The sequence below is a fragment of the Ambystoma mexicanum genome, chromosome 2q (genome assembly GCF_040938575.1).
Source record: "Ambystoma mexicanum isolate Mex_15411 chromosome 2q, UKY_AmexF1_1, whole genome shotgun sequence".
NCBI lineage: Eukaryota > Metazoa > Chordata > Amphibia > Caudata > Ambystomatidae > Ambystoma > Ambystoma mexicanum.
Genome location: NC_090924.1, coordinates 280,499,589 through 280,512,587, shown reverse-complemented (window position 1 = coordinate 280,512,587; position 12,999 = coordinate 280,499,589). Strand labels below are relative to the sequence as shown.

The window sequence follows — 12,999 nt, the reverse complement described above, 5'->3', positions numbered from 1 at the left end:
TACAACCTATGAAGGGACACGCAATGCCAAAGTCAATAGATCAGAAGGTTCCTTTGAGAAGCCAGGACAGCCAAAGTCTATTGGACACAGTTGAAAGTTCTGATGCACTTCTTGGATAAAGTCTTTCACAAAGTCAGATAGTTCAAGAAAATCACTGAAGGAACAGAAGCTGTTAAGCCTGTGCAAGGGGAGTTGAAATCAACTCAGAAACGGTAAGATAGTGCACCTCTCAAGTGAGAAAACATGACATGGCAATAAGGTAAGTACCCCAAGCCTTCAAAGTACCTCTGGTTTGAAGAAATTGGTCAAGCTGGATTCTGTCTTGCTACAGCCAAGCAGACCCTTGTTCCTGTGCCTCAGTCGTGGGGACAAGAGGGAGAACGTCTGGTGGGCTCCTGCTGCAGTACTCGGAAGCAGACTTTGTCAGCTACAAATTGTCTTTGATTCAGCGGCTCTTCGTGGTTTCAGCGCCTCGCGAACAGCACTGATGCAGAACAAATATCCCCAGTTGGACGTTCCATGCTCCCTCTGTCCTGGACTCTGGTGAGGGTGCTCTGGATCGGGCTTTCCTACTTCTGTCCTGGACTTTGGTGAGGGTGCTCTGGATCAGGCTTTCCTACTTCTGTCCTGGACTCTGGTGAGGGTGCTCTGGATCGGGCTTTCCTACTTCTGGGGTGCCCGTACGGGGCTTCTGGAGCTTTTGGCCGGATTTTTTCCACGGAAGACGTTGCACTTGGTTATGGACACTTGACCCCTGGCATTGGGCTTCTGCAGCACTGGAGAGGCACAGCAAGTCAGGGGTTGTGCCAAAGTGGAGTTCGTCACAGGGCTAGTTTGTCCCACCAGCCCAAGGGGGGAAGTTGTTCCGTCCGGAGCTTCTTTGAGAATGTGAAAAAGGTCAGCACAGCAGCAAGGCTTCACTGGACACTTTGATATCCAGGAGATTGCAGCAGGCTTCTCATCACAATTTATTCTTTGGATATTTCTTACAGTGGTCGACTCTGCCTGTAGTCCCAAGAACCTCACCTTTTTAAGCTCGTTCTCATTCATTCACAGCCCTAGGCTGTCAATCACCCAGCAGGGTGGCTGTCCTTCCCTGACAGCCAGCCGGCCAATCACGACTGGTTTCGTTCAGGCACACAGTTAGGAAAGATTCTCTTTACTGCACCTTTCCTTCCATCTTTATGGAACCCTCCAAACTGTTTGCTTTTATTTTTCAATCTGACCTGTACTCACATTTTATGGGGAAACTGATATGTCCATAAGGCTATCAGTACTGGGAAACAGTGTTTCCCTTAGTCTTGTGACTCTGTTGCTACTTGTGGTTACTTTTGTATCACATGTGGTAACTTTTTATCATTGCACACAGCAGCTTACACTGCAGTGCAATGGGGTTAATTTTTGTTTTGCCCTAGACTAACACTCAAAGGATTGTTTGGTTATTCTGAGGTGCTTAAAAGATGGACTGGTGGCAGCAGTGACTTTTCCCCACTTTTTGGGGAATTTCGTTTCAGCTAAACCGCGTTTACCGCGTTTGGCTACTTACTGTGGCTACTGGTCAAACATGGCCGTGCCATGAGGTTTTTCGTCCATTCTTTTTGCATCTTGTGGTTTAGCCTTCTTCCAGGCCTCAGAGGCCAGAAAGATCCTAAGGACTTCCAGTGCCCGGGAAAGCGGGAGCTTTTGGCGCGCTACTGGAGGGCTTTGTGTGTTTGCAGGCAGGATGTGGGCTGGGTCAGTCTGGCCCCAATCCACATCCTGGTTTCTGTGTGTCTGAGTGGTATGCATGAGTGTTCCCGCCAGTGGACCTGATTGGACCACTGTGGTATTTTTGTGGGCTAGTTCTGGCTTTTAGGATAAGAAGAGGGCCCCTGCATGCAATTCTCAGAGATCTTGGCAGAACCTGAAGGAGCCAAGAAAATCCGTCCAGCTGAGAAGACCCGCAAAGAAACCTGTAACCTGTCTGAAGGAGGACTGGCAACCAACTTCTGCTGCAGTCCTGGTGGAGCCCTGTCTGTCTCTTGATCTCCAGTAGGCCTGCGAAGGTGCTACAACCCTGGATTGGAGGGACCATCCATTCCCGAAGCCTACTCGGTGCCCAATGCAAAAACCGCCTTCGGAAGTGCCTGGGAATCGTCCTGTGGCTGACCAGCTTCGTTTTTGGGCTACAGGGATATCTTCATTGCCGTTCCGAGTTTCCGCCTGAAACTTGGTGCACCCTCAGCTGCCACTGCAAAGACACCCTCTGCGAAATGTCGGCGTCCTAGCTCCAAGGGAACCCGTGAAAGACCGGAAAGTCCGAGCGCGGCTACTGAGTCCTGCTGCATCGCTGTGCGCGGCGTGCACAGTCCGAAACCTGCTTTTCTGACCCGTCTCCAGTCCCGAGAAGGGCGCTGCATCGTTTGTTTCTGCATTTCTTCATCAAGAGTCCTTGCACCAGCAAAAGATCCTAACCGGAGAATCACTCGAACCTGCAACCCGTGAAAATCGTGGACTGCGGAATTCGATGGGAAAAGCAAGCCAGGACACCCTTCCTTTGTTCTGGAAAGTCTTAGGAAGATTCGGAGTGAGGGGGGTAAGTTATCGAGCTTTTAACATACCCCTACACTCCCATTGTAAGTCAATGGACTTATAATACTCTTTATCTTAAACCTATTGGCTTTGCCAACACTTGCCTTGGCAAGACTTCTAACTGTTGGGGGGAATTTTGGACACTGTCTATCTTGAACCCTGGCTCTAAGAATCCATCACTGGACCCCAGAGACACTACCTACATTTTCTCCTGCCTCCTGAGAGCTGTATCTTTGTATCCTGAACAATAGGGCACAAGGCCCCAGGCAACTTAGGGTTGGACAATATTAGTTGGGGGTTAATTCTCTGTGGACCTTTTTGTGTTTAATACTCATCTATTCATTTCCTTGCAGGAGTATCTTGAGTTGTATTATGCGCTTGAACCTGTGATTGTATATATGTATTTTAGTTTGATGGTATTGGTTGATACGTCTACATGCTTGTGTTCATTTTTCTTATAGTGTATTTGGTCATAATTAAATAACTGTATTGTTATGCATCCTGTCTAAGGGTAATTTGTGACTCCCATTGTGTGACCTCATTGTGGACCCTTTACAATCTCACCCCTCTGAAGATCTTAGCCTAGACCGCCTGTCACTGCTACCTTAAACTGGTTTGGCTACAGCTTCCCAGAGTTGCCCCTGTCACAATATAGGTTGGCCTTCTATTCATCTGTCCACCAGGCCAGATTATAGGAAATCAGTCTTAACACACACCTAGAGACAAAGGACATGGGAGTTTATGGACCCTCCCTCACTACCTGTCCTTCCAGACACACTGGATCTAGGGGCGGGCTTCAGGGCTGAAGCCCGCCAATGGCAAAACACACAACGGGCTATACTGCAGCTGAGGATTCAGCCTGCGATAGAAAAGCACAATGGTAGGAAAATTAACCCACTGCCAGCAGCCATTGAAACTAGTGCGGGTAACATAAAAAATGTTACATGAGTAGGTAGGAAAACGGGCTACTAAGTAACCCCCCGGCACTCCACATAAGATGGTGTGTGCTGGACCTACAAAGAGACAAGGTAAGTAAAGTCAATTTCAGCCAAGCCGAACGCGGCAAGAAAACGTATAGCAGGCGAACGCAAACTATTTCTCGCTTCAAAACTTTGCTCACATTTTCAGGAAATCTGACCGCTGCTAAAATAGCAACGTTTCATCACCAATAAGTCTTTGTTAATGATGTCAGCGGAAAATACACGGCCTCAGCACCCGAAAAGACTTTCACATTAGGATTTATCTACTTAAGTTATACGTTGGATTAATTGTTTGTAATTTAGACGCCCTGAAGACGACCTAGGAAGGTTGAAACACGTGTTGGCGTAATGTGTTTTTGGTATAATAGGCTCAATGTGTTTTTGGCATAATATGTTCTAATGCGTAAAGTACTCTGGAATATTAAGGTGCACTTAGCAATGAACAATTGATATTGCCAGATTGATGTAACGTGTTCTAAGTGATTTGTTTATCTATTGATATTAAAACCTGGAGCCCTACTTATCAACACTTACCAGGTGTGTCTCTAATCAATGAATATATTTCACAAATTGAACAAATCCACCTATCTAATGCCACAAGAGTGTGACAAATGCAAGATCAAGCGCAGTCTGTGAGGCTAGCAACTTTTTAAGTTAAAGTCAATTTCACATTACTATTCTTCGGAACAGTAGTTCACCCAAGAAAGGGTATTTAAACCTTATGAGAAATCTAAAGGATTCTCTGTGACACTGCACTGAGGGTGCTGCGTGTCACCATACAAAATGTAGATGCATATGGAGTTTGTCAGACTACAAAAACAAAGGAGACACATAATCCAAATCAGGTCGAAACACATTAGAGAGTGAGAAAAAGGGCTCACTCACTCCAGGGTTAAAATTAAAAAGTCCTAAAGTCCAGCAAAAGAGCTGGGGGTCTCTAAGGTTGAAGGGAATAGGCACAGAAATGAGAATTCTCCCTAATGCCATATTACAACACAATGTACCGCACAACTTCGTCACAAGTAAGATGCTGCAGCTATTGCCAGATGTCTGCAAATGTCATGCCAAGTAACACACCCATTGTGCAAATGCTATAATATATTAGTGATTGCATAGGATATGCTATTTACCCTGCACTCAATGGGCTGTCCAGAGAGAGCTCTGTATGCCGACTGCCTGGACACTTGTCCTGCTGTATTTTCCTGCTTATCAGCTGATAACTCTGTATGCTGTGTATTTTCTATCTAATACAAGAAGCTTGGTTTACCCATCAATTGGTGTCTGTGTCCATCTCCTTATTTCCTGAAAAGCTGCGGGTAGGCCGAGGGGGCCCTTAAGAAAGGGCCTGATCTTTGTTACCACAATCATTTCAAAGAAAGCTTCAAATGCTGTTGGTGTGATGTCCCATAGGAATATAGAACTGCTGTGTGTTTCACCTAAAATCTGTGTAAATGATATACACTGTCTCATTGTCACTTGAATTTGAAAGTAACCTTGTGTAATAAGTACTTGCTTATAAGTAATTATTTGACTCTAATGTCTTGCTTAATGGGATTTAACACTGGGTGTTCTGATGCAGGTAGCTCAAGTGTAGCTTCAAAGTATGAGGAGCTGGAGTGTCTTTATGCTGCAGTGGGGAAGGTGATTTATGAAGGACTTACTAATTACGAAAAGGCCACCAACGCTAATCCTTCCCAGCTTTTTGGTGAGTTGGACACAATTTCACATACTTTAGCTCTACTGATTGTTTCTGCAATAAGCAACAACATTCTGTTGTTTATTTCTCTGATGCTGCCAGCTCGTGTGAACTGATTTGCAAGTTGAATGTTAAAGCCTTTCCAATACACATAAAAAAGATTTTCAGGACTGTTGATGGAAGGGTATTGTGCTATCCTGAGTTGTTTAATGTTTTTCATCGAGTGTGTTTTTTTTCTAATAGATTCCGGTTTCTCGCTGTCGAGATCGTTTTTGCACAGGCCTTTACAGAGGGCTGTAAAACCAGTAACCTTAAGGAGGGGCAGAGCACCCATCACAGAAGGGAAGCCAAACCGCTCTTAAAATGGTAGAGTGGCAGTCAGGCTTAATTCTGGGAAGGGGAAGTAGGCTGATAAAAAGGTAAACTTAGTTTACACATGCATCCATGGAAAATAAACAACACTGGTATACTGAAAAATAATCACCCTTATTTGATTACCGTTAGGAAAGATTTTATTCCAATCCACTCCTTCCTTCTACTGATTCGTCTTCTATATCTATCTGCCAGCACCAGCTGCTCTTCTGAAACCTTTCTGCGGCCAGGGGGCGCAGCACAGCTCTGTGTCATTTCCGCTCAACGCCTCCTTTGCCGGACATGCTTGCTTCATCTCTCGAATTTGTCGTGATGCCGAATCTGACAAGACGTACGAGGTTCAAACCCTGCATTGATTGCTTGTGCCAAATGTTGTTGGACCCGCACCACATATACCTTTACTGCCTTGGTGAAGGTCATCATGCCCAGGACTGCACGTCATGACTTTCAAGGCACCCAAAAGCGCTGCGAGAACGCGTAGCTGTTTACCTTTCTCCACAAGGCGAGAGGGGATAAGCGACCTGCTCGAGGTTGCCTGGTGTGGAGTGCGGCACTGTGGAGCGGTCACCCATCTGGAAGTATAAAAAGAAAAAGGAGCACTGCAAGAGGTTGAGGTCAACCCCGCAGTTAATCCCTGCATCACTCATCTTCGTCCTCGAAGAAGTGGAGCCACCACTCCAAGGAAGCCCAGTAGGAAGAGGCCAGCAGGTATCATTTCTGACCAAATACTCCTCACCATAGGACTGGGAGGCTTTCTATTTGAAGATGCTTGACATCTTCGCCAAGGCCCTGGATGCTCAGACTCCTGTGGCGTCAGCAAAAATGACTTCACTCCTGGCGGCTGTGGCTTCAGCCAAGCCGACGGATCTCACTGTGCTTGGAGGACCCGGCAGGTAGTCCGCAGTACAACCTGACAAGATGTGATGCTGGAAATGCATTGGAGGGACAGGGCCGGCGTATCCTTGTCCTTTAGTGCCTTATGTGTGTTTTGTCTTGTTTTCCGCGCAGGAGTTCATGTGGGACTCCTGGCGGTGCGGCTCTTCCTGTATTTGGTTTGGTGAACAGACCCTTGGGATACCCTTATGGCACCCATGGGTGGGTGTACAACCCTGCGCCCCTAGTGTATGTTTTTAGGCACCTCTGTGTGACCCACAGAGCAGGGTACGGGCTGGTGACAGCTCCGTGCTGAATTGACATGTGCCCTGCGCATCCTCCATTTTGGGATGCCCAGGCCCTGTCATTGGAATTGGAAACAGTGGATTCCTGATGGAAAACAAGATGGCCCCGTGGCCTCTTACTTTCTATCGCCTGTTACCTTACTTTTCCCAAAGTCCCGTGAAGCCCTCACTCTGTCCCTTCTCCCTGACTGGCTGTTGGTTGAAAGTTCCATATGTGGTGTTGTGGCCAGACTGGCTGGAGCCTTCCCAATGACTGTATGTTTTGGGTACGCCTGTGGGGTGGGACCTGGGTGAATGGAGTGTGCGACGAATACGCATTCCATGTTATGAGTGTCTAGTATCTGGTGGTTGACACAATGACTGATACAGCCCTGCCCGAAACTGGTATGAATGCAGTGGGTAGTGCTGAATGGCGGAGTGCTTGTCCGAATCCATTCTGTGTTGTGAGTGTCTGGATGGCCTGAATGCACTGTGAGCCGATTGGCTGCCTGAATTCCCTTCTGAATGATTGGTTGCCTGAGTGTGACCCAGCAGAGTGAATGGGAGATCAAGAGTATATCTGGGGGCCTCTCACTGCTAGAAATCGAAGAAGCTGAAATTAAAACTAATGCTTAACTTTGAAGCCCACTGGAAGAAGAACTGCTGCTGCTGTCCTTCGCTAATCTGAAAGCTGCTGTGCCTTCAAGGAACTGATCCAAGAGAGGAACTGGCTAGGAGACCTCTTCCTGAGTTACGAGGGACCATTGTGCACCAGCTGATCTTTGCCAAAGCTCCCTGGTAGACAGACCTACGAAAGGCTGCCGTCCGGAGACTTGGACCGCCGCGGAATCACAAAGAGAAGTGCCCGGACATTGAAGTCAATCACCGTCGACGACCGCTGTCGCCGACAGGAGCCGCAGTGCTCCTTTGCCTAAGAACATTGGAACAAGGACTCCATTGCTCATCCTCGTCGACTGCTTTCGACCTGCTGGAGAAAGTCAAGGCCACTGAGGAGAATCTGCCGTTGGGTTTCCCACCACCCGAAGACTGCAGAGACGCTGACGACACGACACACTTGCTGGGCCAAAGTTCTTCATTGACTCCTTGCGGCAGCGATCACTCGTCGAGGTGCACCGCAAGCCTCAGCTTGCAGGACGTTTTCGACCGATCGTCAACGAGCACTGCAAGAACCGAAGCTGAGCCGCAGCGACAGTGTTCACCCCTTTTTTCCTCGGGGGATCTCGATGTTCCGTGGCTCCTGCGCTTAAAGGGAGTCGCTCAAGAAGGATCTGTCGACGACCCGACATCAAACTCTGCTATTCCAAGTACATTGGGGTTGTAGAACTATTTGGGCGGCGGGGGCTCCTCATACAGAACTGTGTCTAGGTAACAGGGCCAGTATTCTGCCAATTGTTCTAACCAACTGCTTTCCTCCTATGTCTATCTATGGTTCTCTTTATTGCTTGATTTGTGTGACATTTACACTAAGTACAGTTGATGCACTTTAATGAAATCTTATAGTAATTGTGGTACCACGTGGAACTGTGTATATATTTGCCATTGTAGATTAACTGAGCACAAAGTGAGTTATTGTGATTGTGTATATAAACTTGAACCTTAATTATATAAAGACTGTGTTTTCACTAATACTGTGTGTGGACATTCCTTTGTGGGTGCTTGGGGACTACATTGTGCTTAAGAACCAGCCCGCATCACCTCCTGAGAGCTAGGCCTTGATTGCTTGCCCAAGTTTTACCAAATAGAGAATCTTGGCTGGGGTCCTCTGTGCCTCTCCTCTGCCATATGGAGAGCAGGAGTACAGACACCCCCCTCCAGTCTTTACACAAGATTGCGAGAAATGGGCACACAGTTCCATCCTCAGATGCCGGTCAACTCGCATATGGTCCCGTTCCATAGTTGCTGGAGTCGCTAAAGAGTTCCTCCCGCTCCCAGGAAAGGCATATTTGTCACATTTAGAAGACATTTATGACTAAGAGGGTGATGTCCTTTTGGTCTGGAGCCCTTCCACCCCAGGGAGGTGAGAGACTTCCTAGAGGAGTTTTACAGGGAACAGGGTGACTTGGTGGACCTGGCAGCCGACTTGCAGGAAGCAACTGTCATGTGGACTTTGCCGGACGTGGACATTATTCCTGCTGGCACCCCGGGCTAGCCACAGGCAGATTTTTAGCTCCTGGTGGCAAAGGCAGTCAACACTCTTGGGATGGCTGCTCCCATAAATTCTAAGGTGGAGTATTAGGTGCTCAACATTCTGGACAAGGGTTCTAAAAAAGAGACCTTGCTGCCTTTCAATCAGGCAGTGGAGGGGCCCATGGTGGAACTGTGGGCCAAACCATTGTCAGTCCTCCCAGTGGACCGTGACCTGCCGAAGAAGCACAGACCGCCCCCTTCAGACCTCTTATTCCTCTCTGGAGAGTTTGATGGTCCTGGCCGCTAGAGCAAACCTCAAGTTCATGACTTTTCCATTGTTGCCCCCCCACCCCCAGATTGGGAGAGCAAACAGTTGGATGTGTGCGTCAGGAAGATGTTCATCTCCTCAAGCTTAGGTCTCCACTGTGTCAATGCCTCTTTAGAATTGGCCAAATACTCCTTTGGTCTCTGGTCAGTGTTAACAGAGGCGGCGAAGCGCATCCCAGAAGGGTAAATGGAGAGTGGTTTTCTGTCGATTGTTACAGATGGCAGAAAAGCTTCCCGTAAATATTGCAGTCTGGTTCAGACACCGCAGACTGCGTTGATAGGAAGATGGCTACCAGCACCGCCCTGATGCTCTTTTCTTGGCTGAGGACATCCAGGTTCACCACTAACGTCCTGAAGAACCTCCTGTACAGAACTATTTTGGCACCAAGGCTGACGTGTCGCTACAAACCTTCCAGGCCTTTGTGACGACAGCATCTGGCAGTCAGGGGTTTTCGTCCCTTTGCATCTCTTACGCCCAGAGGGGTATAAGTCAGTCTTCCTCGGAGAAGCAAGGACAAGGTGTCCTTACAGGGATAGGGGTTGCAGTCCATCTGCAGGAGGTGCTTCCTCCTTCTCTGTGCCCTTCACAACCCCCAGTGCGAACCCTCTGTGAAGTGGGCACCCGCCCTGCATCCCCTGTTGGGGGCAGGATATCAGAGTTTGGTGAGGAATGGGGAAATACCACCTCAGATGCCTAGGATTTGCATGTCTTCCAGCAGGGATACTGCCTCCCCTTTGCCTCTCGCCCTCCAGAGCACCCCCCTTGACACAATTCTTACCTCCAGAACCTTTCCTGCTTGAGGAGATCCGTTACCTCCTTGAAAAACAGGGCCATAGAGATGGTACCCTGCTCAGAACACGGCATGGGTTGGTACTCAACTTACTTTATGGTGCTGAGCAAGGACGAGGGTCTGAGATCCATCATGGATCTGCGGCTTCTGAACTTATACTTGCACAAGGATACGTTCAAGATGGTCACTCTAGCCCAGATCCTCCAGGCCCTAGACATCGACTAGTTAGTTTCCCTAGATTTCCAGGATGCTAACTTTCATGTGGCTACCCAAAAGAAGTACAGGAAGTATCTGAGATTCAAAGCAGGCAACTTTCATTACCAGTTCAAAGTCCTTACTTTCAGTCTTTCCTCTGCACCCAGGGTGTTCACCAAGCTGCTAGCAGTAGTGGCGGCTTGCCTCGGGATGAAAGGCATTCATGTCTGAGCCCATTCACCAGTTCTAGTGTTGGCACAGCTGTACCGGACATGCAGCCTGTTGCACAACTTTGGCTTCTCTCTGAACTACAAGAAGTCACAGTTCCTCAGATTCATTGGGGCAGTCTTAAACACTCGCCTGGTTTGGGGTTTCCCACCTGAGTACAGTGTGTCAAACTTCTTCAAGATGGTCCAGATTTTCCTAACTCAGATGACGGTTCTAGCCTCGGCTTTTCTGCACTTGCTAGATTGGCATCATATATCTTGGTGGTACCGGAGGCCCGTTGCTTGGTACGTGTATCATCCTGTTCTCACGATAGGGTAAGATATTTTGAAAAGAAAAGGAAAAAAAGATATGTTGAGGTGCACTTTTTTTTCAAAGTGTCTTACCCTATCGTAAGAACAGGATGATACACGTACCAAGCAAGGTTAGAATTATAGTGATTAGGTCACAGAATATGAGAAGCTCTGACTCAGTGGCCATTTTAGTTGTTCTAGATTTTAAATGTTTTTAACCAACACAGTTTGTTCATACACAACTGTTGTTGCTTTCTAGTGTCCCTATACAACACACAGTCCTGAAGAAGGTGGGACAACTATAGGTCTACTGAAACGTCAATCCACGGATCAAGGAACAGAATTAGCCAAGAAAGGTTTCCATATGAGACGTATACCTGGATGTAATTCCATAGTGTTTTTATATGGGTTATTAGTGGGTTCTAGCTCATTAAGTGATGGTCGCTGTGGGACAGCCCTTGGGAATCACAGTAGAATTGTTCGCAAATTTGTAAATGCAAAAGCTGTCCCCCCCCCCCTGATATGAAAAATGATAAATACCAAGGGGACTAATGAGGAATAAAATGTGTTCATATATGTGAAACATGTATATTTGCATGAAATTATTCATACATTAAGATGGTAAAGCAGTAACCAATACATTGATGATCGATTTAAGAGAAAGTCAAGAGATTTGACTTTAAGCATTCAATGCAAAAAACTGTGAAATTGAAAGGAAAAAATATATGTTGAGGTGTGTGATGCTGGAAATGCATTGGAAGGACAGGGCTTCCTTGTCGTGTAGTCCTTTTCCATATGTGTTCTGTATTTTTTTCTACCCAGGAGTCCATGTGGGACTCCTGGCAGTGCAGCTCTTCCTATTTTTGGCTTGGTGTACAGACCCTTGGGATACCCTTATGGCACCCATGGGTGGGGGTACAACCCTGTGCCCCTAGTGTATGTTTTTGGGAACATGTGTGTGACCCACAGAGCAGGAAGTCCTGGGAAGCCTTGCCTCTGTCCCATCCCCCTGACTGGCTGTTGGTTGGAAGTTCCATATATGGAATTGTGGGGAAGTCCAGGCCAGACTGGCTGGAGCCTTCCCAGTGACTGTATGTTGTGGGTACACCCTTGGGGTGGGACCTGGGTGAATGGAGTTGATGACCAATATGCACCTCTTGTTATGGTGTCTATTTCTTGGTATGTGACACAAAGACTGAGACAGCCCTGCCCGAAACTGGTATGAATGCATTGTGTAGTGCTGAATGGCTGGGTACTTGTCCCAATACACATTCCTTGTTTTGAGTGTCTGAGAGGGAGGAGAATGGCCTGAATGCACTGTAAGTCTGATTGGCTGCCTGACTGCTGAATGCCCTTCTGAGTGATTGGTTGCCTGAGTGTGACCCAGCAGAATGAATGAGAGACAGAACAGAATATCTGGGGGCCTCTCACTGCTAGAAATCGTTCAGAAGCTGAAGTCAAAACTGATGCCTTATCTCAACCGCCGAGCCCGAAGAAGGTCGACTGCTGTTACCTTCACCGCAATCTGAAAGCTGCCATGACGTCGAGACTGATCCGAGAGAGAACCGGTCTAGGAGACCTCTCCCCAAGCTACGAGGGAATATTGTGCACCGCTAACCTTGCAGAAGCTCCCTGGAAGTCTCGACGTCACGCAGCTTTCAGATAGTGGTGAAGGTAACGGCATGTTATGTGCTTAAAGACAAGCTGGTGGCAGAAATTAAATATGTACTGTTTATTGCGCTATTTCTAGTGTGCACATTCACGTTTTACTTGTATGGCTAAACATGGCTAATGTCCTAAAATGGCAGTGCCACGAGATCTTTTGACGATTCTTTGGCCATATTGTTGGTTGCCCTTTTTTCTGCCTTTTTAGGTCAGAAAATCCCACATAAGGTCATGCATTTCCCCGGTAAAGCTGCTGCTTTCGTGAGCTAGTGATGCTTTTTTGTGTGCGCTTGGGATGGAAGGGGTGGGACTGTCTGGTCCCAATCACATCAGTGGTGCCTGAGAGTCTAGGTGTGTGGCATGCATGAAACCCACAGTGGTCCCTGATTGAACCACTGCTGGCTGTTTGAATGGTGCATACCCTTACCATTCGTGGGCTTGGATTTGCTTCCAGCCAAGATTTAGAATCAGAAGAGGACTCCTGCAGCCATATTTTCAGGCCAGTGTTGGAGACAAGTATCTTGTGGAGATGATCAGCCAACTGAAGATCTGTGGATGACTCCCGAAGAGGCATTGCAT

At 47.5% G+C, this 12,999-nt stretch overlaps 1 protein-coding gene across 8 annotated transcripts in view; it reads left to right on the top strand.

The window, feature by feature from the left end:
• Positions 1-12,999, top strand: part of TRRAP (transformation/transcription domain associated protein) — a 2,065,012-nt gene that overhangs the window by 1,288,308 nt on the left and 763,705 nt on the right. For all 8 annotated transcript variants that reach the window (XM_069647248.1, XM_069647247.1, XM_069647244.1 and 5 more), the window contains one exon: positions 5,131-5,256. In XM_069647248.1, coding sequence (XP_069503349.1) covers positions 5,131-5,256 — 126 coding nt within the window. The remainder of the gene's footprint in view (positions 1-5,130; positions 5,257-12,999) is intronic.